The 20,728-nt window shown below is 42.7% G+C and overlaps 4 protein-coding genes across 4 annotated transcripts in view; 3 read left to right on the top strand and 1 right to left on the bottom strand.

Moving 5' to 3' along the window:
* LOC137645321 (uncharacterized) overlaps nt 1-3,581 on the bottom strand; it is a 6,576-nt gene extending 2,995 nt beyond the window's left edge. The window contains exons 1-4 of the mRNA XM_068378134.1: nt 3,561-3,581; nt 1,953-3,379; nt 1,153-1,499; nt 1-812 (exon numbers count right to left, since the gene is read on the bottom strand). The exon at nt 1-812 is cut by the window's left edge and continues 133 nt beyond it. Coding sequence (XP_068234235.1) covers nt 1-812; nt 1,153-1,499; nt 1,953-3,379; nt 3,561-3,581 — 2,607 coding nt within the window. The remainder of the gene's footprint in view (nt 813-1,152; nt 1,500-1,952; nt 3,380-3,560) is intronic.
* Nucleotides 3,582-16,754: 13,173 nt separating this feature from the next.
* LOC137645320 (uncharacterized) lies at nt 16,755-18,005 on the top strand. The gene has a single exon (XM_068378133.1). The coding sequence runs from the start codon at nt 16,755-16,757 to the stop codon at nt 18,003-18,005; it is 1,251 nt and encodes a 416-aa protein (XP_068234234.1).
* Nucleotides 18,006-18,137: 132 nt separating this feature from the next.
* LOC137645319 (uncharacterized) lies at nt 18,138-18,998 on the top strand. The gene has a single exon (XM_068378132.1). The coding sequence runs from the start codon at nt 18,138-18,140 to the stop codon at nt 18,996-18,998; it is 861 nt and encodes a 286-aa protein (XP_068234233.1).
* Nucleotides 18,999-19,135: 137 nt separating this feature from the next.
* LOC137645318 (uncharacterized) lies at nt 19,136-20,179 on the top strand. The gene is made up of 2 exons (XM_068378131.1): nt 19,136-19,331; nt 19,521-20,179. Exons 1-2 carry the CDS (start codon nt 19,136-19,138, stop codon nt 20,177-20,179), a joined length of 855 nt encoding a protein of 284 aa, XP_068234232.1.
* The last annotated feature ends 549 nt before the right edge of the window (nt 20,180-20,728 follow it).

Here is a 20,728-nt window from a genome sequence, read left to right as displayed (position 1 = left end):
AGCAGCAGCAGCAGCAGTACCAGTTCCAGCATCATTTCCTGGAGGAAGAGTAGGAGCACCAACAGAACCAATAGAGGAAAAAGTAGTACAAGAACAAGAGGCAACCAGAGAAAAAGGAGTAAGAGGAGATGAATGAAGATGAGGAGGAAGGGGAGCAGCAGAAGCAGCAGCAGCAGCCGCAGCAGAAGTAGCAGTAGCTGCAATAGCAGAAGCATCATTTGCAGGAGGAAGAGTAGGAGTACCACCAAAACCAAAAGCATAAGAAGTAGTGAAAGGAGAAGTAGCAAGAGAAAAAGAAGGAGGCGGAGGAAGAGGAGTAGCAGCAGCACCACCACCACCACTGCCAGAAACAGCATCATTTGCAGGATGAAAGGTAGGAGTACCACCAGGACCTATAGCAAAAGAAGTAGTAAGAGGAGAAAAATCAGCAAAAGAAAAACAAGTAAGAGGAGAAGCAGCAGCAGTAGCAGAAGCAACAGCAGCAGCAGCAGAAACAGCAGCAGCAGCCTCATTTTCAGGAGGAAGAATAGGAGCACCACGAGAACCAATAACAGTAGAAATAGTAAAAGGAGAAGAAGTAGCAATAGAAAAAGGAGGAAGAGAAGGAGGAGAAGGAGGAGGAGGAGGAGGAGGAGGAGGAGGAGGAGTAGCAGTAGCAGCAGTAGCAGCAGCAGCATCAACTGCAGTAGGAAGAGTAGGAGTACCACCAGAACCAATAGCAGAAATAGTAGTAAAAGGAGAAGAAGTAGCAAGAGAAAGAGGAGGAAGAGGAGGAAAAGGAGGAGGAGGAGGAGGAGGAGAAGTAGCAGTAGCTGCAAAAGCAGCATCATTTGCAGGAGGAAGAGTAGGAGTACCACCAGACCAAATAACAGAAGAAGGTGTAAAAGAGAAGAAGTAGCAAGAGAAAAAGGAGGAGGAGGAGGAGTAGCAGCAGCAGCAGCAGCAACAACAGCAGCAGCAGCAGCAGAAGCAACAGCAGCAGCAGCAGCTGCAGCAGCAGCATCATTTCCAGGAGGAAGAGTTGGAGTACCACCAGAACCAATAGCAGAAGAGTAGTAAAAGGGGAAGTAGCAAGAGAAAAAGGAGGAGGAGAAGGAGGAGTAGCAACAGCAGCAACAGCAGCATCATTTGCAAAAGGAAGAGTAGGAGTACCACCAGAACCAATAGTAGAAGAAGTAGTTAAAGGAGAAGAAGTAGCAAGAGAAAAAGGAGGAGGAGAAGGAGGAGTAGCAGCAGCAGCAACATAATCATCAATTGCAGGAGGAAGAGTAGGAGTGCCACTAGAAACAATAGCAGAAGAAGTAGTAAATGGAGAAGAAGTAGCAAGAGAGAAAGTAGGAGGAGGAGGAGTAGTAGTTGCAGCATCAGCAACAGCATCATTTGCAGGAGGAAGAGTAAGAGTACCACCAGAACCAATAGTAAAAGAAGTAATAAAAGGATAAGTAGCAAGAGAAAAAGTAGGAGGAGGATGAGTAGTTGCAGCATCAACAGCAGCATCACTTGCAGGAGGAAGAGTAAGAGTACCACCAGAACCAATAGCAGAAGAAAGAAAAGGAGCAGAAATAGTAATAGAAGGGAGGAGGAGGAAGAATAGAAGTAACAGCAGCTACAGTAGCAGCAGCAGCAGCAGTAGCATCATTTCCAGTAGGAAGATTAGGAGTACCACCAGAACCAATAACAGAATTAGTAAGAGGAGGAGATACAGTAAGGGAAAAAGGAGGAGGAGGAGCAGCAGCAGCAGCAGCAGCGGCAGCAGCAGCGGCAGCAGCGGCAGCAGCAGCGGCAGCAGCGGCAGCAGCAGCGGCAGCAGCGGCAGCAGCGGCAGCAGCGGCAGCAGCGGCAGCAGCGGCAGCAGCGGCAGCAGCGGCAGCAGCGGCAGCAGCGGCAGCAGCGGAAGCAGTGGCAGCAGCGGAAGCAGTGGCAGCAGCAGCAGCAGCAGCAGCATTTTTTGCAGTATGAAGAGTAGGAGTGCCACCAAATCCAATAGTAGGATAAGTAGTAAGAGAGAAGTAGCAAGAGAAAATGGAGTAAGATGAGGAGTAGAAGGATATGCAGCAGCAACAGCAGTAAGAGCATCATTTGCAGGAAGAAGAGTAGGATTACCACCAGAACCAATAGCAAAAGAAGTAGTAAAAGTAGAAGAAGTAGCAAGAGAAAATGCAGTAAGAGGAGAAGCAGGATGACCAGAAGCAGCAACAGCAGCAGGAGCATCATTTGCAGGAGGAAGAGTAGGAGTACCACCAAAACCAATAGCAGAAGTAGTAAGAGGAGAAGAAATAGTAAGAGAAAAAGGAGGTGGAGGAGTAGGAGTAGCAGTGAAAGCAGCAGCAGTAGTAGGAGCATCTTCTGCTGGAGGAGTATCGCCAGAACCAATTGTAGGAGAAGTTGTAAAAGAAGAAGAAGAAGTAAGAGAAAATGGAGTAAGATGAAGAACAGGAGGAGGAGCGACAGCTACAACAGTATGAGCATCATTTGCAGAAGGAAGAGTAAGGGTACCACTAGAACCAATAGCTGAAGAAGTACTATAAGGTGTAGAAGTAGCAAGAGAAAATGGAGTAAGAGGAGGAGCAGGAGGAGCAGCAGCTGCAACATCAGTAGGAGTATTCTTTGCAGGAGGAAGAGTAGGAGTACCACCAGAACCAATAGCGGAAGTGGTAAGAGGAGGAGAAATACTAAGAGAAAAAAGAGGAGGAGGAGGAGGAGGAGGAGGAAGAGGAGGAGGAGGAGGAAGAGGAGGAGGAGGAGGAGTAGGAGGAGGAGGGGGAGTAGCAGTAACAGCAGCAGCAGCAGTAGTAGCAGCAGCATCATTTGCAGTAGGAAGAGTAGGAGTACCACCAGAACAAATAGCAGAGGTAATAAGAGGAGGAGAAAGAGTAGGAGAAAAATGAGGAGTTGGAGGAGGAGTAGCAGTAACAGTAGTAGCAGCAGCAGCAGCATTTGCCGTAGGAAGAGTAGGAGTACCACCAGAACCAATAGCAGAAGTATTAAAAGGGGAAGTAGCAAGAGAAAATAGAGTAAGATGAGGAGCAGGAGGAGACGCAGCAGCAACTGCAGTAGGAGCATCATTTGCAGGAGGAACCGTAGGAGTACCACCAGAACCAATAGCAAAAGAAGTAGAAAGAGGAAAAGAAGCAGCAAAAGTAAAAGGAGTAAGAGGAGAAGGAGGAGGAGTACTAGCAACAGCAACAGCAGAAGCAGCAGCAGCATTTGCAGGAGGAAGAGTAGGAGCACCAACAGAACCAATAGCAGAAGAAGTAGTAGGAGGAGAAGAAGCAAGAAGAGAAAAAGAAGTAGGAAGAGGAGGAAGAGAAGGAGAAGCAACAGCAGCAACAGCAGCAGCTGCAGCAGCAGCAGCAGCATTGTTAAAAAAGGGAGAGTACTAGTACCACCAGAACCAATAGCAGAAGAAGTAGTTAGAGAAGAAGTTGCAAGAAAAAGAGGAGGAAGAGGAGGAAGAGGAGGAGGAGGAGGAGGAACAGAAGCAGCAACATCAGCAGCAGCAGCAGCAGCAGCAGCCAGATCAGCAACAACAACAACAACAACAACAACAGCAGCAGCACCAGCACCAGCAGAAGCCGCATCATTTAAGGGAGGAAGAGTTGGAGTACCACCAGAACCAATAGCAGAAGTAGTTAAAGGAGGAAAAGTAGTAAGAGAAAAGGAGGAAGAGGAGGAGGAGAGGGAGGGGGAGGAGGGGGAGGAGGAGGAGGAGGAGGAAGAAGAGGAGGAGGAGGAGGAGGAGGAGGAGGAAAAAGGAAAAGGAGGAGGAGGAGGAGGAGGAGGAAAAGGAAAAGGAGGAGGAGGAGGAGGAACAGAGACAGCAGCAGCAGCAGTATCATTTAAAGGAGGAAGAGTTGGAGTACCACCAGAACCAATAGCAGAAGAAGTAGTAAAAGGAAAAGACGCAGCAAGAGAAAAATTAGGGAGGAGGAGGAGGAGGAAGAGGAGGAGGTGGCGTCGGAGGAGGAGGAGGAGGAGGAGGCGGAGGAGGAAGAGGAGTAGCACCAGCAGCAGCAGCTGCGGCAGCAGGAGCAACATCATTTGCAGGATTAACAGCAGGAGTACAACCAGAACCAATGGCAGAAGAAGTAGTTAAAGAAGACGAAGCTGCAAGAAAAAAAGGAGGAGGAGGAGCAGCAGCAGCAGCAGCAGCAGCAGCCACACAATATAAAGGAGGAGGAGAAGAAGTACCATCAGAACCAATAGGAAAAGTAGTTAGAGAAAAAGTATCAGCAAGAAAAAGAAAGGAGGAGAAGGAGGAGGAGGAAAAGGAGGAGGAAGAGGAGGAGGACGAGGAGCTGCAGCAGCTTCAGCAGCAGCAGTAGCAGCAGTAGGAATAGTAGGAGTACCACGAGAACCAATAACAGAAGAAATAGTTAGAGAAGAAGAGGCAGCAAAAAAAAAAAAAAAAAAAAAAAAAGGAAAAGGAAGAAGAGGAGGAGGTAGAGGCAGAACGGAGGAGGAGGAGGAGGAGCAGTAGCAGCAGCAGCGGTAGCAGCAGCAGCAGAAGCAGTAGCAGCAGCAGAAGCAGCAAGAGCAGCAGCCGTACCATATGAGGTAGGAAGAGTAGGAGTACCATCAGAACCAATAGGAAAAGAAGTAGTTAGAGAAAAAGTATCAGCAAGAAAAAGAAAGGCAGAGGAAAAGGAGGAGGAAGAGGAGGAGGATGGGGAGTTGCAGCAGCATCAGCAACAGCAGTAGCAGCAGCAGAAGCAACAGCAGTGTTTGCAGGAGAAAAAGTAGGAGTACTACCAGAACAAATAACAGAAGAATATATATATATATATATATATATATATATATATATATATATATATATATATATATATATATATATATATATATATATATATATATATATATATATATATATTTTTTTTTTTTTTTTGGGGGGGGGGGGGGGGCGGGCCTCAGGCCATGTCGTCCTGATGGAAGTTCCTAAAGGGTAGCTTCCTAGGGTATATTTGACTACAGTGATATTCCCAGAGAATTTTACCATAAGGTATCCAGAATTCTAACTCCTGGAGCGAATATCCCTAATTAAATCTAACAGGGATATCGCATAATATCAGAGGACGTATTCTTGACACGTCACATAGCTATCTTCATCCCGAACAGTATTAACGCTTCGAGGGGTTACAGTGACAAGAATCTGAAACGGGAATGAAAAGAGAGCCGTTCCTAAGGAATCTCTCCCATTCCGTTTCCAGTGTGTATCTGACGAAGGTGGCAGCGCCATCTCCATTCCTTTTCGTGTAGCTCTACTACTCGGTGTTTTCCCTTGTGTTCTCTCATATTTTTGGATTTTATTCAACGTTATGATGCTTTCTCCGGCTCCTTCTGCCTCTGGAAAGTTGAGTATTATCTTTACTTTGTATAAATGTAAGCTCTTGTTGTTTTGAATTAATTCAAAAGTGATTTTAACGTAAACAAGAGCTGTTGCCTACCGGAGGCATCCTGGATGCTGTCGCTCGCTATATATGGGTCATTTAGTTAGCCAGAGCGACGTTCCCAGTTTTTACGCTTTAATAAATCTAGCTATTTAGCTCCTCTAGGAATTCTTATATAATGCCGTTAGTTTTCAGTTCGGTGATTTAGGTAACCGATCTTGCCCTTCGCGAGGCTTAGTAGCCTGGACATCTGGCCCTAGTACTTTCATGCATGATATAGGTTTTCCGAGTTTTATGCTATTGAAGCTATAGGCAAATATTTTATACATGTAAGATATTGTTGAATTTTCCTCTCCAAGATTGTATACGAGAGAGTTTCGGTGATTTAGGTAATCGATTCTCACCGCACCTAGGCTAGTAGCCTATGGGGCTTTAGTATACTCTCGCACACATCCCCGGTTGTTCTTTTCTTCTCGGGAGAATAAGTTCAATCCCTTTCTCCCTCTGAGTAAGCCTTAGGCTTAGTCCTAGTGGTTCTATCTGAATATTATTCAGGTATAACTATACTAGGATAGGTCTGTCCTGACCCGCTAACCAGAGTATCTGGTTTTTGAGGTTGGGACAGAACTTCAGAGTTTTAGTCTGTGGTCCGCGTCTTCCTAGCATAGAGAATGAGTTTCCTTTGCTAGGTTAGGTGCAGACACAGGAGGCTTTGCTTCCCTAGCCCACATCTGAAGGATTCTGTACGAGATGATTCCTTCTTCTAGTGGTCTAGCAGACTGTCCTGTGTGGTTATTCTCGGGCCGGAGAATGTGTTTTCTCCGTTGCCTGGCGAAATAACTACACCTAACTTGGTTCTGGTATGGAGGAGGATAGCAAGTATTGCCATCCTTCCTCCCTATAGACAAACTCTAGGTTAGGATGAGCTTCCCTACTGCTGGGTGTGTCTCATACTAGAACGAAGTTTACAGGACCCTTATCCCGTTCCCCCCTCTCTTTCTTAGTGTTGGCCTAGCCATCACATCTCTTAGCCAGTCCTACTTCTGTACCTAGTATAGGTTAGGATGGGGGACCGGCTCAGCTCTCTGCCGGCCGGCAATAACAAGCAGGCCGGAAGAGACCCCTTTTTTCTTCTGCAGAGTGAACCCCAGACCTCCCTTGGTCTCCCATCCATGTCTGCTTCTAAAGCCCGGCAGGCTATGGATATATAGGAAGCCTGAATGCTACATTCTCCCCTTCCATATGTTCACTCGTTCTGGATGAAGGTTGTATGGCAATGTCGCCTTATAACCTTTTATCCATACTGTTTCTCTTGCTAGTGTTTGTACTCCTAGCCCGGCTGCCGGCTTTAACGGCTGGCAGCCGGGTAGGTGGAGGTTCTCTGGTTCGTAGTCACTGCCAGCCGTCATGGGTATCACTTTCTTTGCCTGCCGGCAGTAGAAGCACATCCTGAGATCTGCTGGCCACTACGTTTAGCGGCCGGCAGTCGGGTGCTAGTGTTTTCAATTGCCGACCGGCAGTGATTGCCAGCCGGCACACATTTGCGAACCAGTGAACTGCCGCCTATTAGTTAAAGGTAACATACCTTTTAACTATACAGGGGTAAGTGCCGGCCGGCGCTTGCCGGCACATGCCGGTACGTGCTGGCGCGTGCTGCCCGGCACGACAGCATGCGATGTACAGTAGTTACTATATTTGTGGTGTAGTACACACTGCACTAATAAAGCTACAGTACAGAGTTTGTTGTAACACTAAAGTTCTTCCAACATATTTAATGTTATCTTGTACACCTTTTGTTGAGACCGTACAATATATAGAAAGTGAGTTCTTTCTGTATTCATTTTATCAAGTATATTAAAACTTTATTTTAAGGTGTGAGCCACACCATAACTTTCCGCTTAGGAAAATATATAAGGTATTCTGGAATAAAAATTAACCTTAGTTTTAATATCTCGGGAGGTTACAGCAATTGGCTGGGCAGGAAATACAAGTATGTGTCTTTCCTTCTTTTTTTCTTAGCTTTACTATATAAGCTACATGTATTAACAATAAGTGAAAAGCCTTCACTTGATACTCATGGATTTTCTTCTCTTTACAGGAGGACCATCCAAAGTGCGAGAGTATGTTCTGCAATGTCCGCAGTAAGAACTTCTGTGGACATGAGTTATTCAGGAGGCACACAGCATGCACAGCCTCCAAAGGTGATCTCCAGTATTAGAACCCTCAGGTATGTATCATATATTTTAACCTGATTACCGAGGCGTCTGACACCCTTAAGCGGAGTCAAGGGATGCTGTTAGAGAAAAGTTGCGAACCTGGTTGAGGAGTTTTCAGAGGCCCCTACCATCAAAACGAGAAGATGAGGGCCTACCTTTTTCTTAAGGCATCGACTGATGCAGTCATCCCTCAGCAGCCTCTTGAGGAGATACCAACCGTCTAGAATCCGGTAGATTCTGAAATCTCGGCCGCCCTTCAAGACATCCAATTGGACGATAGGATGTCAGAGGTGTCGGATTATACAAAGAAGGACCTTCTGGGAGAAGGTAAGGAGGAGGAGCTGACCCAGGCTCCAAAAATAGAAGAGGAAGAAATCGACGAGGTGTCGGTTACATCGGTTCCGTCCCCAGAACCTGTTCCCTCTACATCGTCTGCTATCCCAGATGATCTGGGAAGGAATCTTTCTTCTATTATTGAAATGATTCAACAAATACAAAAGAAGAATGATGAAAAGGAAGCTGTGGTGAAACTGGAGATACGCAGACTCGCAGCATCACGTGGGCCCCAGAAGCGACTCAACGTGAAGGATCTTCCTTTGTGCTCGGATACCAACCCTTGGAGGTATGCCGAACACATGTCAATGACAACCGGAAAGATTGTTATATCGAAGAAGTTGGGCTCAATTCCCCTGGAAGACGTGGAATTTTGGCCCAACAAAGACTCTTACCCGGACTGCTATGTCCGTCTTAGGAAGGAGCCAGCCTCAAAGGAGGAAACGGAGCCGAAGGAGGTCATAGTCCTTGACCATAGTAATGCACAGGCATTACTAGTGAGCTCGATGAAAGAAAGGGGCTTCACGAACTCAAAGGTGCCAGTTTTGAGTAAGAAGCTTCCCTCCTTTGTGGCCTCTCCAGCCAGAGCCTTTCCCTTCATAGAAAAGGGATATAAGGCAGCCTTGAAGGCGGCGAAGGCAAGGAAACCATGCCTCTCCATGGAGGAATGCAAGCCGTTATCCCTGACCTTGCCATTGGACCAAAAGGACTGGAAGGACGTTCACCTTACCTTCTCAGTCTGGAAGTTGGTAGCTGATATTGCTGAACATCAGTTTGGTAAGGGACTTCCAAAGCTGTTGGAGTTTCTCTTGCGCAGAGGGCAAGAGACGAAAGAAAGACTTGCGGCATCGATGTCGTTGCAAACGATTTAAAAAAAAAAAAAAAGATGGCAAGTGACCCCAAGAAACAGGACACGTTCATGGTAGTGGCCAAAACCCATCTGGCCACAGTTACAAAGGATCTCTGTAGCTTTATTAATGCTAGGAGAGCCTGTAGAGAGTCCGTGTTCGCCTCGGCCGCGGTGAGGCACGAACCGAGGAGACTGATTTCTTCCTGCATATGGGGTAAAGACCTTTTTCTCAACGAAGTAGTTAAAGAGGTAGTAAACAAAGCCGCCACGGAGATTAGGAACTTTCTCCAAAAGTGGGGCTTAAACCTTAAGAAAAGTCTTCTCTGGATGAGGGTCCCCAACCCAAGAAGAAGACAAAAAGGCCTAGGCTATCCTCTCGGCCGGCTAAGCCCTACCGATGGCAACAACAGCAACTTCCTGTGACCGCGGTGCCTCAGATAGTGGCACAACCTCCAACCACGTACCAGTTGGTACCTCAACATGTGGCGACACAATCTCCAGTTTTTAACCCAGCCTTTGAAAGGCAGACTTCTTCCTTTCAATCAAAAGCTAGAGAAACAGCCAGAGGTTCTTCTAGACGCCCTTCAAGGGGAAGGGGATTCAGGGAAGGAGGCGGTTAAGGAGGCAAGGCCTCAGGTCCACAACGGCAGAAGCGAGATGCTTCTAGTAGGAGGGAGACTGCATCTATTTATGGATCGATGGACCTTCGATCCCTGGGCCCACAGCCTAATAAAGAATGGACTAAGTTGGTGCTGGAACAGTCCTCCACCTCCATTTCCTCAGTTCTTCCAACAATCTACCCCCATTCTGGAAGAATATGTCCGAAAACTCTTAGTGAAAAGAGTAATTCGAAAAGTAAAGTCCATCAAGTTCCAAGGCAGGTTGTTTTGTGTTCCAAAGAAGGACTCAGAAACTCAGAGTCATTCCAGACTTGTCACCACTCAACAAGTTCATAGTGAACTACAAGTTCAGGATGCTCACACTTCAACACAAAAGGACCCTACTGCCCAAAAAAGGGCATATACAGTCTCCATAGACTTGTCAGACGCTTATTGGCACGTTCCAATTAATCGTCACATCTCCTCCTATGTAGGGTTCGAGTTACAAAGAGGACTTTACGCCTTTAGAACCATACTATTCGGGCTAAACATAGACCCAATTATTCTCATGGAGCTTGCAAACGTAGCCGTCCATCAATTACGCCTAAAGAGAGTCTAAGTAGTGGCCTACTTGGACGATTGGCTGGTGTGAGCAGCATCCAGGACAGAATGCATGCAAGCCTCTAAGATAGAGTGATCCAGTTCCTGGAACATCTGGGATTCAAGATCAACATCAAAAAGTCTCGACTATCTCCAGCTCAAAAAATTTCAATGGTTGGAAATCAATTGGAATTTTGAGTCACATCAACTTTCCATTCCTGGGAAGAAGAGGAAAGAAATAGCAGGATCTGTTAAGAGACTATTGATATCCAATCGGATATCAAGACGCGAACAGGAGAGAGTGCTAGGCTCTCTACAGTTTGCTTCCATAACAGATTCAGTGCTAAGAGCACAGCTAAAGGATGCAACAGGAGTCTGGAGATAATACGCATCAAACGCACGAAGAGATCTGATGAGACCACTACCAACTCGGTGAGATGCTTGAATCGACAAGGGTCGGGATCACCTCGGATCAACCAAGTGATGTTGGCCATACTCCGTTTGGCGGAAAGAAAGAAATGGCACCTGTCAGCAGTTCACATTCAATCGGTCCGCAACATGACAGCGGACGCTCTATCCAGGTTTACACCGATAGAGTAAGAATGGTCCCTAGACGCAGGATCGTTCTCCCTCAGCTTGAGCCAAGTCCTGGAACTGCAGATAGACCTCTTTGCGACGAAAGACAACAAGTAGAATGTGTCCCTGTACGAGGATACGCTAGCAGAAACACTGGACACTATGTCCCTAGACTGCAACAGATGGTCCAGGATTTACCTGTTCCCTCTGCACAACCTCCTTTGAAGATCCTCAATATGAGATCCTTCAAAAGGAAGGCGGCAATAGTGGCCCACAAGTGGGTAATCAGCGTTTAGTTCCCTCTGGCATTGGAACTACGACTGAAGTTTGTAGCGCTACCTAATCCAATCCTGACTCAGCGAGTAGGTGTCGTTTGTCAAGGCGAAGAAACCAAAAAGAATTCTTGATTGACTTCTGTTTGTTTTCTTTATTCACCTTCATGAGTAAGGTTTAGCAGCCAACGCATTATCAACGTGCAAGTCTGCCTTAACAAAACTGAAATTATATACCTTTCAGGTTCACCTTTCTAAGGACAATTTTTTAATTAAAATTCCGAAGGTCGGTGCTAAGGTTAGACCTTCAGCGCCTCTAAGACCCATTTCATGGGCACTAGATAAGGTTCCTCATTTGCATTAATTTTGAATAATGAGGAGTGCGCTTTGAAGGATTTAACTCAAAAGTTATGTTTTTGTTTGCACTCGCTTCGGGGGCTAGAGTTAATGTAATAGTGGCTCTCTTGAGAGGGGAAGGCCACTTCCCGTTCTTGAAAGGAGAACTGAATCTGTTTCCAGACCCAACGTTTCTTGCCAGGAACAAGCTACCCACCAACAGGTGGGGTCCCTAGAGAATCTGCCCTCTGAAGGAATATGCATCTCTATGTCCAGTGGAGTGCCTAAAGGTCCATCTTCATTGAACTTCAGATTTTAAGGGAGGACAGCTGTTCAAAGGAGAAACCTCGGGTTAAATTTTTATCTCTGAAACATCTAAGGGTGAAACACACCTATGTTATTCGCAAACCGGATCCAGACAGTACACCCTAAAGTCATGATCCGAGCAAAGTTGCCTCTTCCATAAAATTTCTTAAATTATATGGACTTTGAACATCTTCGTTCGTATACCGACTGGTAGTCTTCCATGATGTTCTTTATGCACTATGCGAAGCAAGTGGAGCAACTCAAGAGGTTTGTGGTAACAGCAGGTAGAATTCTTAAACCTTCTGTTTAAATCTGCGAGGAACAGTGTAATTAATTTGGGACGATTAATTAAGAGGGTGAGTGTGTAGTCACAGTCTGTTACTACACACTGAGTGATAGGCCACTAACGTGTCCTTACGAACTGTTCCATGGACTTTGATGAACTATAGCATAATATGAACACTTGTGCCAACCGTTTCTTACGCTAGTGTAAATAAACAGTAATATAGACTATATCATTATTATTAATGATTCGATTGAAGTGGCAAATCTGTTTCCTGTTAAACGAAACAATATTTTCTGTTGACTGTTTTCTTTATGCTTTATCGAATATCGTCCACATTTTATAAATTTTATAAATGTTGACCTGATATGTATGTTTATTAAATTTTTAATAAACTGGTTCATAGTGAATCCTGCGTCTTATTCGCCCACACCCATTTTATTAGAAATGTACTAAGCATTATAATTAAAATATGGATAATTTTAACATGGAACGTCCTTCAAGATTGTTCCTTTCTTCAAGCAAAAATCCACTTGCTTTAACCCTTCCTTAGGAAGGGTTAACGTTATACCCTAAGGGGTTGGTGGTAGAGATGCAAAATTTGTTCCTATACAGATACAACTGTTATCCAATAGTTTAATAAGAGTCGATACCTTGGGGATATGTCAGGAATTCATACTGACATTGGTCACTCTTATGCAAACTTTGCTTTATGATGTATAGGGCGAGACCACTATACCAGCTTGTGATTTGGTCATCCATAGTTATTATGTACTCCTCGAGACTTTTTCCAGAGTCTTGTAAGACTCTTCCCTGTAGGGGGCAGGAAGCACTAACATAGTTCATGCTTAGATGAAATGATGTATGACTGTAACATCATAGGTCTCTAAGTCTAGACGGACCAGGAAATACTTTCTTGAGGGTACGGCACCAGTTGAGAATCCACAGATACAGTAATGCTCTGGTAAACTTCCATCAGGACGACATGGCCTGAGCCCAAAAAACGGATTTTGAGCGAAGCGAAAAATCTATTTTTGGGTGATGTATCCATGTCGTCCTGATGGACCCACCCTTCCTTTTATTGTAAAAGGGCTTATTGACCCCTCCCTATAATACAGTACCTGTAGCACCCACCTCGTATATCGCTACAAGGAATGTAGATGGCGCTGCCACCTTCGTCAGATACACACTGGAAACGGAATAGGAGAGATTCCTTGGGAACGGCTCTCTTTTCATTCCCTTTACAGATTCTTGTCACTGTAACCCCTAGAAGCTTTAATACTGTTCAGGGTGAAGATAGCTATGCGACGTGTCAAGAATACGTCCTCTGCTATTATGCGATATCCCTGTTAGATTTAATTAGGGATATTCGCTCCAGGAGTTAGAATTCTGGACACCTTAAGGTAAAATTCTCTGGGAATATCACTGTAGTCAAATATACCCTAAGAAGCTACCCTTCAGGAACTTCCATCAGGATGACATGGCTACCTCACCCAAAAATAGATTTTTGGCTTCGCTCAAAATCCGTTATATGTATATATAGATATTGTATATATTCAAATAAGCCATATATTTTTGATGCATCAATGGCTGAATTCTCTTAGCAACCTCGGGATCAGAGCCCCAGGCAAAATCACATAACGACAACAGCTTCTTACCGGTAAAGAGTCTAAAAGTGATCCAGGAATCTTGTTATGGTGACTTAAGATCGAATCACGATAGAGCATTTATAAAGACCAGTAAGCAGTCATTTATCTTTTCTTTTGTAAGGGAAATATTATGAACATTATGCAATGTGAGATGCGTAGAAAATCATAATTGTTGTATTGAATTGTTGTAATGATATAATATTTCTTTTTGTCGAGTGTTTTATGAAGAGTAAAGTACATTCAATAGTTGTTTGACTCTAAGTAATCATTAACGAGTTGTTAAAGTTTGTCGTTGGCAATTTCGGGTTGTGCATGCGTGGATCGTCAGTCGTCTTTGAGTGATTTGACTCAGAAAATATTTGGAAGAAAAGCGCCTCCCTATGAAATGTCTGCTGGTGTTGGACAATGCTCCAGCTCACCCTCCTGGCCTTGAGGAATATCTTCTGGCCGAGTATTCCTTCATAAAGGTCCTATATCTACCGCCTAACACCACCCCTCTCCTCCAGCCCATGGACCAGCAAGTTATTTCAAATTTTAAAAAATTGTACACGAAGCATCTCTTCCAGAGATATTTCCAAGTTACAGAGAGTACAAACCTCACTCTGCGTGAATTCTGGAAAGATCACTTTAATATCGTGATATGCCTCAAACTCATCGATCTCGCTTGGCAGGAAGTTTCGAGGCGTACCCTGAACTCATCTTGGAGGAAGCTGTGGCCTGATGCTGTCTCTGCACGAGACTTCGAGGGGTTCGGGAAGCCTGGAGGCGAAGCCGAGATCGTTGACGATCCTGAACCCATTCAGCAGTCTGAGGTGGCTGACATCGTACATCTTGGTACGTCCATGGGGCTGGAAGTTAGCGCCGAGGATATAGATGAACTTATCGAGGAGCACCACGAGGAGTTGACGACGGACGACCTGAAGGAGTTGGAGATGATGCAAGTGAGTGATGTTCAAGAGCAGTTCTCTAGCGGTGATGAGGAGGATGTTACACCTTTGAAAACGGCAGACATTAAGGAAATTCTCGCATGTTTCCATAAAATGGCAGACTACGTCGAAAAGGAACATCCAGAAAAAGTTTATACCAACCGTGCGCTTCAACACTGCAATGATGTTTGCCTAACGCATTTTAGAAATGTGTTGAAAAGTAGGCAGAAACAAGCTTCAATGAATAGTTTCTTATTAAAGAGGCCAGCGGTATTAGTAGGCCAAGACGAAGGTGAAAGTGAAGAAAAGAAACAGAAAAGAGGAAGGGATGAAGAATTAGAAGGTGAAAGTAAAGAAAATAAACAGAAAAAAGAAAGTGATGAAGAAGTAGAAGAGATTTAGAAAACATGAAAAACGTAAAGTTATAAAAAAGAAAAAAAAATTCAATTTTAAGTTTTATGTTACCGTTAACTGTTAAAGTAATTTTTTCTTTCATTTTATAGTTTTCCATACGTAATGTTAAGTGTTAATTATTTCTGCCATTTTTTTATTTCGTAAAGTTTAAGTGTTAATGTGTTAAGTGTGTAAATTACTGTACGTAGTCTGTCACTTGTTACGTTTTCTGCATTATGCCATCCTCCTCTACGGCGACTTCACGATCGGACATTGTCTCAATCAAAAGGTAAGTTTCAACTTTTTTGTTACACTAATTAACTGTAACCTTTTTTTCAGAGTATCAATCCTTAATTTAGGTGTACGTACAGGTAACAATACACCTTCACTGATCCAAATGCTTTACATACAGTACTGTAACTTTTATACAGTAGTAAAGAAAACGGACCGTTTTCTTAGGGTTTGGGGGGGATAACTAGGCTATAACTACATTATTGAATAATATCATAGTGGTTTCTGGAATGGATTAGGCTGTTTTTAACGGTTTGGTTAATTATTGAATGATAGAAATGGCTGCATTGCATGTTTATTACTACAGTTTAGCGTGTTTATGGAAGAAAAGGTGTCTTTTCGTAAGACTTGGAACGGATTAGGCTATTTACATGTAAAACGCGACTCAGGATACGAAAAAATCAGGATACGAAGCCGTATCCTGAACGGATTACTTTCGTATCCTGAGGCATCACTGTATAAGTTGATCAATGCCATCACAGCGATATCATGAAACGGTTGTCCTGGAAATCCTCAGACCACACCTAAGACTAATGTTAGACTGCCGAAATTGGATCTCCCACATTTTACTGGAGATGTGTTGGAGTGGAATTCCTTTTGGGAATTATACAATGTGTCGGTACACCAGCGAGGGGATTTAGAACTAATTCAGAAATTCTCATACCTGCAAAGTTTGCTCACAGTAGATGCTCTAAAATTGATTTCAGGATTTAAGTTGGAAGCTGCGAATTATTCACAAGCTATATCTCTTCTCCAAGCCACTAATGGGAAAAAGGATGAGATCAAACGAGTTCTAGTAAGAAGATTACTAGAAATGGAGTCTCCATCTCCTGATTCAGAATCATTATAATCATACAGAGCAAATTTTGAATGCTCAATAAGATCATTAGAGAGTGAAAACCTGGAGTTGAATGAGCTCTATACTATTTTGCTTCATGGTAAGTTGCCTGAGAGTGTTAGTGAAACTGTAAAATGCAGATGTGGAGATGATTGGCTTGTATTTGACACATTTAAGAAATATCTAGAAGAAGAAATTCACAATCTAAGATCTTTCGTCTCAGCAGATGTAAATAAACCTGGATCCTTATCAACACTATCTACGTTCACAGTGAATCAATCGCAATCTGTTAGACCTAAGAGTAAAGGAAATGTGAATAAATTTAGTTCTCAACAAACAAGAAAATATGCGTTGTATGAAGGCGAACACTGGTGGACACAGTGTAAAACTTATGCCAGTAGGGATAAGAAACTGAGTCGTCTCGGTTTTTTACGATTGTGTTTTGTGTGTGCATCGAATAAACACTTTAGTGTAGATTGTGAAAAGCAAATTTGTGGAAACGGATGCAGATTAAAACATCATCGTGTATTATGTGATAAACAACAAACCAGCGAACCAAGTAAATCTACAACTAAATCAGCAAGAAACCTAATAATAATGATGTGCAAGTTGGAACACTTTCCGTAAGTGATCAGGGTCAGAAATCCAAGCAGAGATCAATTTTACCAACAGCCACAATTGTGTTAAAGGGTAAAGGAAGACACTTGGTAAGTCTTCGTGGATTATTGGACACTTGTGCGGAACGAACCTTTATCAGAAGGTCAGCACTTAAGGACGTACAGTATAGATCTAAAGGCACGGAAAAGATTGCCTTAAGGGGTTATTTTGCAAGTAAACCTGTGAATGAGTATGAGACAGTGAGTGTTTCCATACCTTATTAGGGTAGATTGATTATTATGGATTGTATAGTGGTAGATGAGTTACCAGAGTATACTAAGAAATTCAATGTTAAACGAAATTTGAAAACGTTGTGTAAAACCAAAATTTGTCTAGCGGACAAAGATTTCGATCTGCCTGTGGACAAGCAAGCACCCATTGATATGTTGGTAGGCGTTGATAATGTCTATAACATATTACACCCCGGATTCAAAAAAGCTGAGAAATTGATATTGTTACCTACCATATTTGGATATGTGGTGACAGGGTCCTGTAATGCTCCTCCAGCGCAGGAAACCCAGGTAACTATGTTAAAGCTAGCAATTAACGAGGAAGTAATTGAAGCTACTCATAAATATGAGAGTGATATAAGGAATGATTTGGATATTTTGTGGAATTTAGATAAAGTAGGTATTGACTGCAATGAATTGAAAGAACATGATCGAAAGGTTCTAGAAGACTTTGAAAATACCATTGTATATCCTGAAATGGAGAAGCAATATGTTGTGGCCTTACCATGGAAGTCTAATAAGCCAAGGCTTCCATCCAATTTTGGCATGGCGTTGGGCCGGGTTAAACAACAATGTGTAAAATTTCAGAAAGATGAAGCCTACCTGAACCACTATCAAAAAATCCTGAAGGATCAGGAGGATAGGGGGTTCATTGAAAGGGTAGATAAAAACAATGCGGTTGAAAATTGTCATTATCTAGCACATCATAGTGTACAGAAAGATAGTGCCACCACTAAAAATGGATTGAGCCTTAGCGACTGTCTGTGGACTGGACCACATATTACGACAGATTTGCTCAAGGTCTTATTGCAGTTCAGGACTAACAACTACGCCTGTATTAGTGATATAGAAAAAGTGTTTCTTATGGTACAATTGACAGAAGAAGACCGCAATCACACATGGTTTTTATGGTCGCAAGACCCAACAGATCCAAATAGCGAATTAATCATATATAGGTTTAGGGTGGTATTGTTTGGTGCTACGTGTTCTCCGTTTCTGTTGAATGCCACTATTAAATCACATCTGGTAGCTGTTAGAAAAGATACGAGCTGTACTGAGATGGTGGATATGATGAAGAGGGGATTATACGCGGACAACCTTCAATTTACCTCCAACAGTGAAGATGAATTGATAAACTTATTTTTTGGCGCAAACAAAATATTTGCACAGGCGCACTTGTATTTAAAGGAATGGACTAGTAATAGTGATCTTTTGAATACTGTTGCGGATACCTATCGCATAAAATCAGAAGAGAAATAAACCTATAAAGTCTTAGGCCGAAATTGGAACATCTCTAATGATGAACTAACAATAACACCTAACCATCTTAAGACCGGTCAAACACAACGTGAAATTCTGAATGCAATTGCCCACATTTATGATCCTTTAGGAATGCTTATCCCTATTAGGATACGAGCTAGAATATTCTTACAGGATTTGTGGAAACAGCAGTTGAAATGGGATGATCTATTTTCAGTTCCTTTATTAGAGCAGTGGAATGAGTTGTCCAAATACTTAGAGAAAAGTCTCAGTGTTTCCTTCTCCAGAGGCAATAATCTGGAGAAAACGGATTATCTCCACATTTTCTGTGATGCTAGCATAACAGCTTATAGTTGTGTGGCCTATCGAGCAAGTGGTAAAACTTCGTCTCTGATTAAGGCAAAGGGTAGAGTGGCACCCATTAAAGAAATAACTGTACCTAAATTAGAATTAATGGCTTTGTTGTTAGGTGCAAGATTGTGTGAATTTATAGTTGAAACTTTTGAAGAAAATAAATTTGAGAAAATAATAATTTGGTCTGATAGTAAAGTTGCCCTGGGATGGTTAGTGACAAAGAATAATTTGCCAGTATTTGTGAAAAATAGAGTATTGGAAATTAACCCTATAACTGCGGGGATCGTCTTTTCTTACGTTCCATTTTCAGAAAACCCTAGTGACTGGATTACTAGAGGAAAAAGGACAGAAGAAGTAAGAAATAACTCCTTCTGGTGGGAGGGACCTCCCTGGTTAAAATCAGAAAACCACACCTATCCTATTGACAGGACATGGGTGAAAGAAGCACAAGCACAGGATGAAGTTATTCAAGTCCATCTTGTAGTGATCAGTGAAAAAACCCATCTGCTGAACAGGGAAAGATTTAGTAGAGTTGATAAATTTTGTAAAACTATAGCTTGGATAAGGCGATTTATTCACAATTACAAATCAACTGGTCATAGAAAAATTGGAAATTTAACGCTGGAAGAACTTCAATAAGCTGAAAATAAAATGATTATCCTCTCACAAAAGGAATACTTTCCGGAAGAATATAAAGCTTTGGAAAAAGGGGGTAAAGTTTCAAAATTTACCCTATTAGTACAATTGAATCTCTTCTTGGAAGAAGGTATTTTAAGATGCAGAGGAAGATTGGAACATGTCGCACAGGTGGCGGAAATAAAATTTCCAATCTTGCTGCCAATAAGTTGCTTTCTCACAAAATTGATAGTAAGGGATCATCACTGTTTACAAGCTCACATGGGAGTAAATGCAACCGTGGCAAGTGTGAGACAGGAATACTGGGTCCCACAGCTTCGCCAATTATCCAAAAGTGTAATTCATCATTGTATAATCTGTAAGAAAACACAAGGAAGACCCTACCGTGTAAATATTGCTCCACCATTGCCAGAATTTTGGGTGCAGAGAAAACAACCCTTTAGCGTTACGGGGGTAGATTATACAGGAACGTTGTTAACCAAGGAGAAACTGAAAAAGCCTATATTGTGTTGTTTACTTGTCCAGTTACTAGAGGAATCCATATCGAATTAGTAAAAGATCTGTCCTGCGATTCGTATCTTATGGTGTTCCGAAAGTTTTGTAGCCGTCGGGGATTTCCTTCTTTAATGCAAAGTGATAATGCTACTACCTTTGTATCAACTCCAGTTTATTTGAAAATCATGGCAGAAAGTTCCTTAGTGCAAGAACACCTGAATGCTAAAGAATGTAAATGGAATTTCATACCAGCCAGAGCACCTTGGTTTGGAGCTATATGGGAAAGATTGATTGGTCTTCTGAAAACATGTCTAAAGAAAGTAATAGGTCAGGCCTTTCTCGGCTTTAGTGAACTTTCCTGTATTGTGACTGAACTTGAAGCAATTATTGATGACAGGCCCTTAAGTTATACTCCAGGAAATTTAGACCAGTTGGATATTCTGACGCCCAATCATTTGATTTTAGGACGTAGATTGAGATCTTTCCCTAGGGAAGTCATAGATTGGAAAGATGAAACTAAAGACCCTCTGTATGGAGAAAATAAGGATGTTGGAAAGCGATTTTTGTTCATCACAAAAAAATGTAATGACCTGTGGAAAAGGTGGGAGAGAGACTATTTAACTTCTCTCCGAGAAACTCAGACACGAATCTTGGCCCAAAATGGGAGATGTTGTGTTGATACACAATGAAGGACCGAGAAGTCGTTGGAAGCTCGGTCAAATTGTCAATTTACACGTGGGACCAGATGATGTCTTGTGCATGGTTACTTTAAAAACCCCACAAGGTCAAGTAATGAGACCTGTTGTCAAGCTATAACCTTTGGAATTATGGCAAGAGACTGATGTTGTCATATCTGAAAAAACTAATAACAAGAGCACCTGACCGAGCAGGAAAACAGCACAGGCGGCTACTGAGGCCAGAAGAGCCCTCATTCAAGCGGGACAATTATAACTGTAAATACTGTTTCTGTTTGCTGGGAGTGTATCGTGACTTAAGATGGAATCACGATAGTGCATTTATAAAGACCAGTAAGCAGTCATTTATCTCCTATTTTGTAAGGGAAATAATATGAACATTATGCAGTGTGAGATGCGTAGAAAATTATAATTGTTGTATTGAATTGTTGTAATAATATAATATTTCTTTTTGTCGAGTGTTTTTTGAAGAGTAAAGTACATTCAATAGTTGTTTGACTCTAAGCAATGTATAACGAGTTGTTAAAGTTTGTCGTTGGCGAA

The sequence above is a fragment of the Palaemon carinicauda genome, chromosome 8, assembly GCF_036898095.1.
Source record: "Palaemon carinicauda isolate YSFRI2023 chromosome 8, ASM3689809v2, whole genome shotgun sequence".
Taxonomy (NCBI): domain Eukaryota; kingdom Metazoa; phylum Arthropoda; class Malacostraca; order Decapoda; family Palaemonidae; genus Palaemon; species Palaemon carinicauda.
This window is presented reverse-complemented; position numbering and strand designations above follow the sequence as displayed.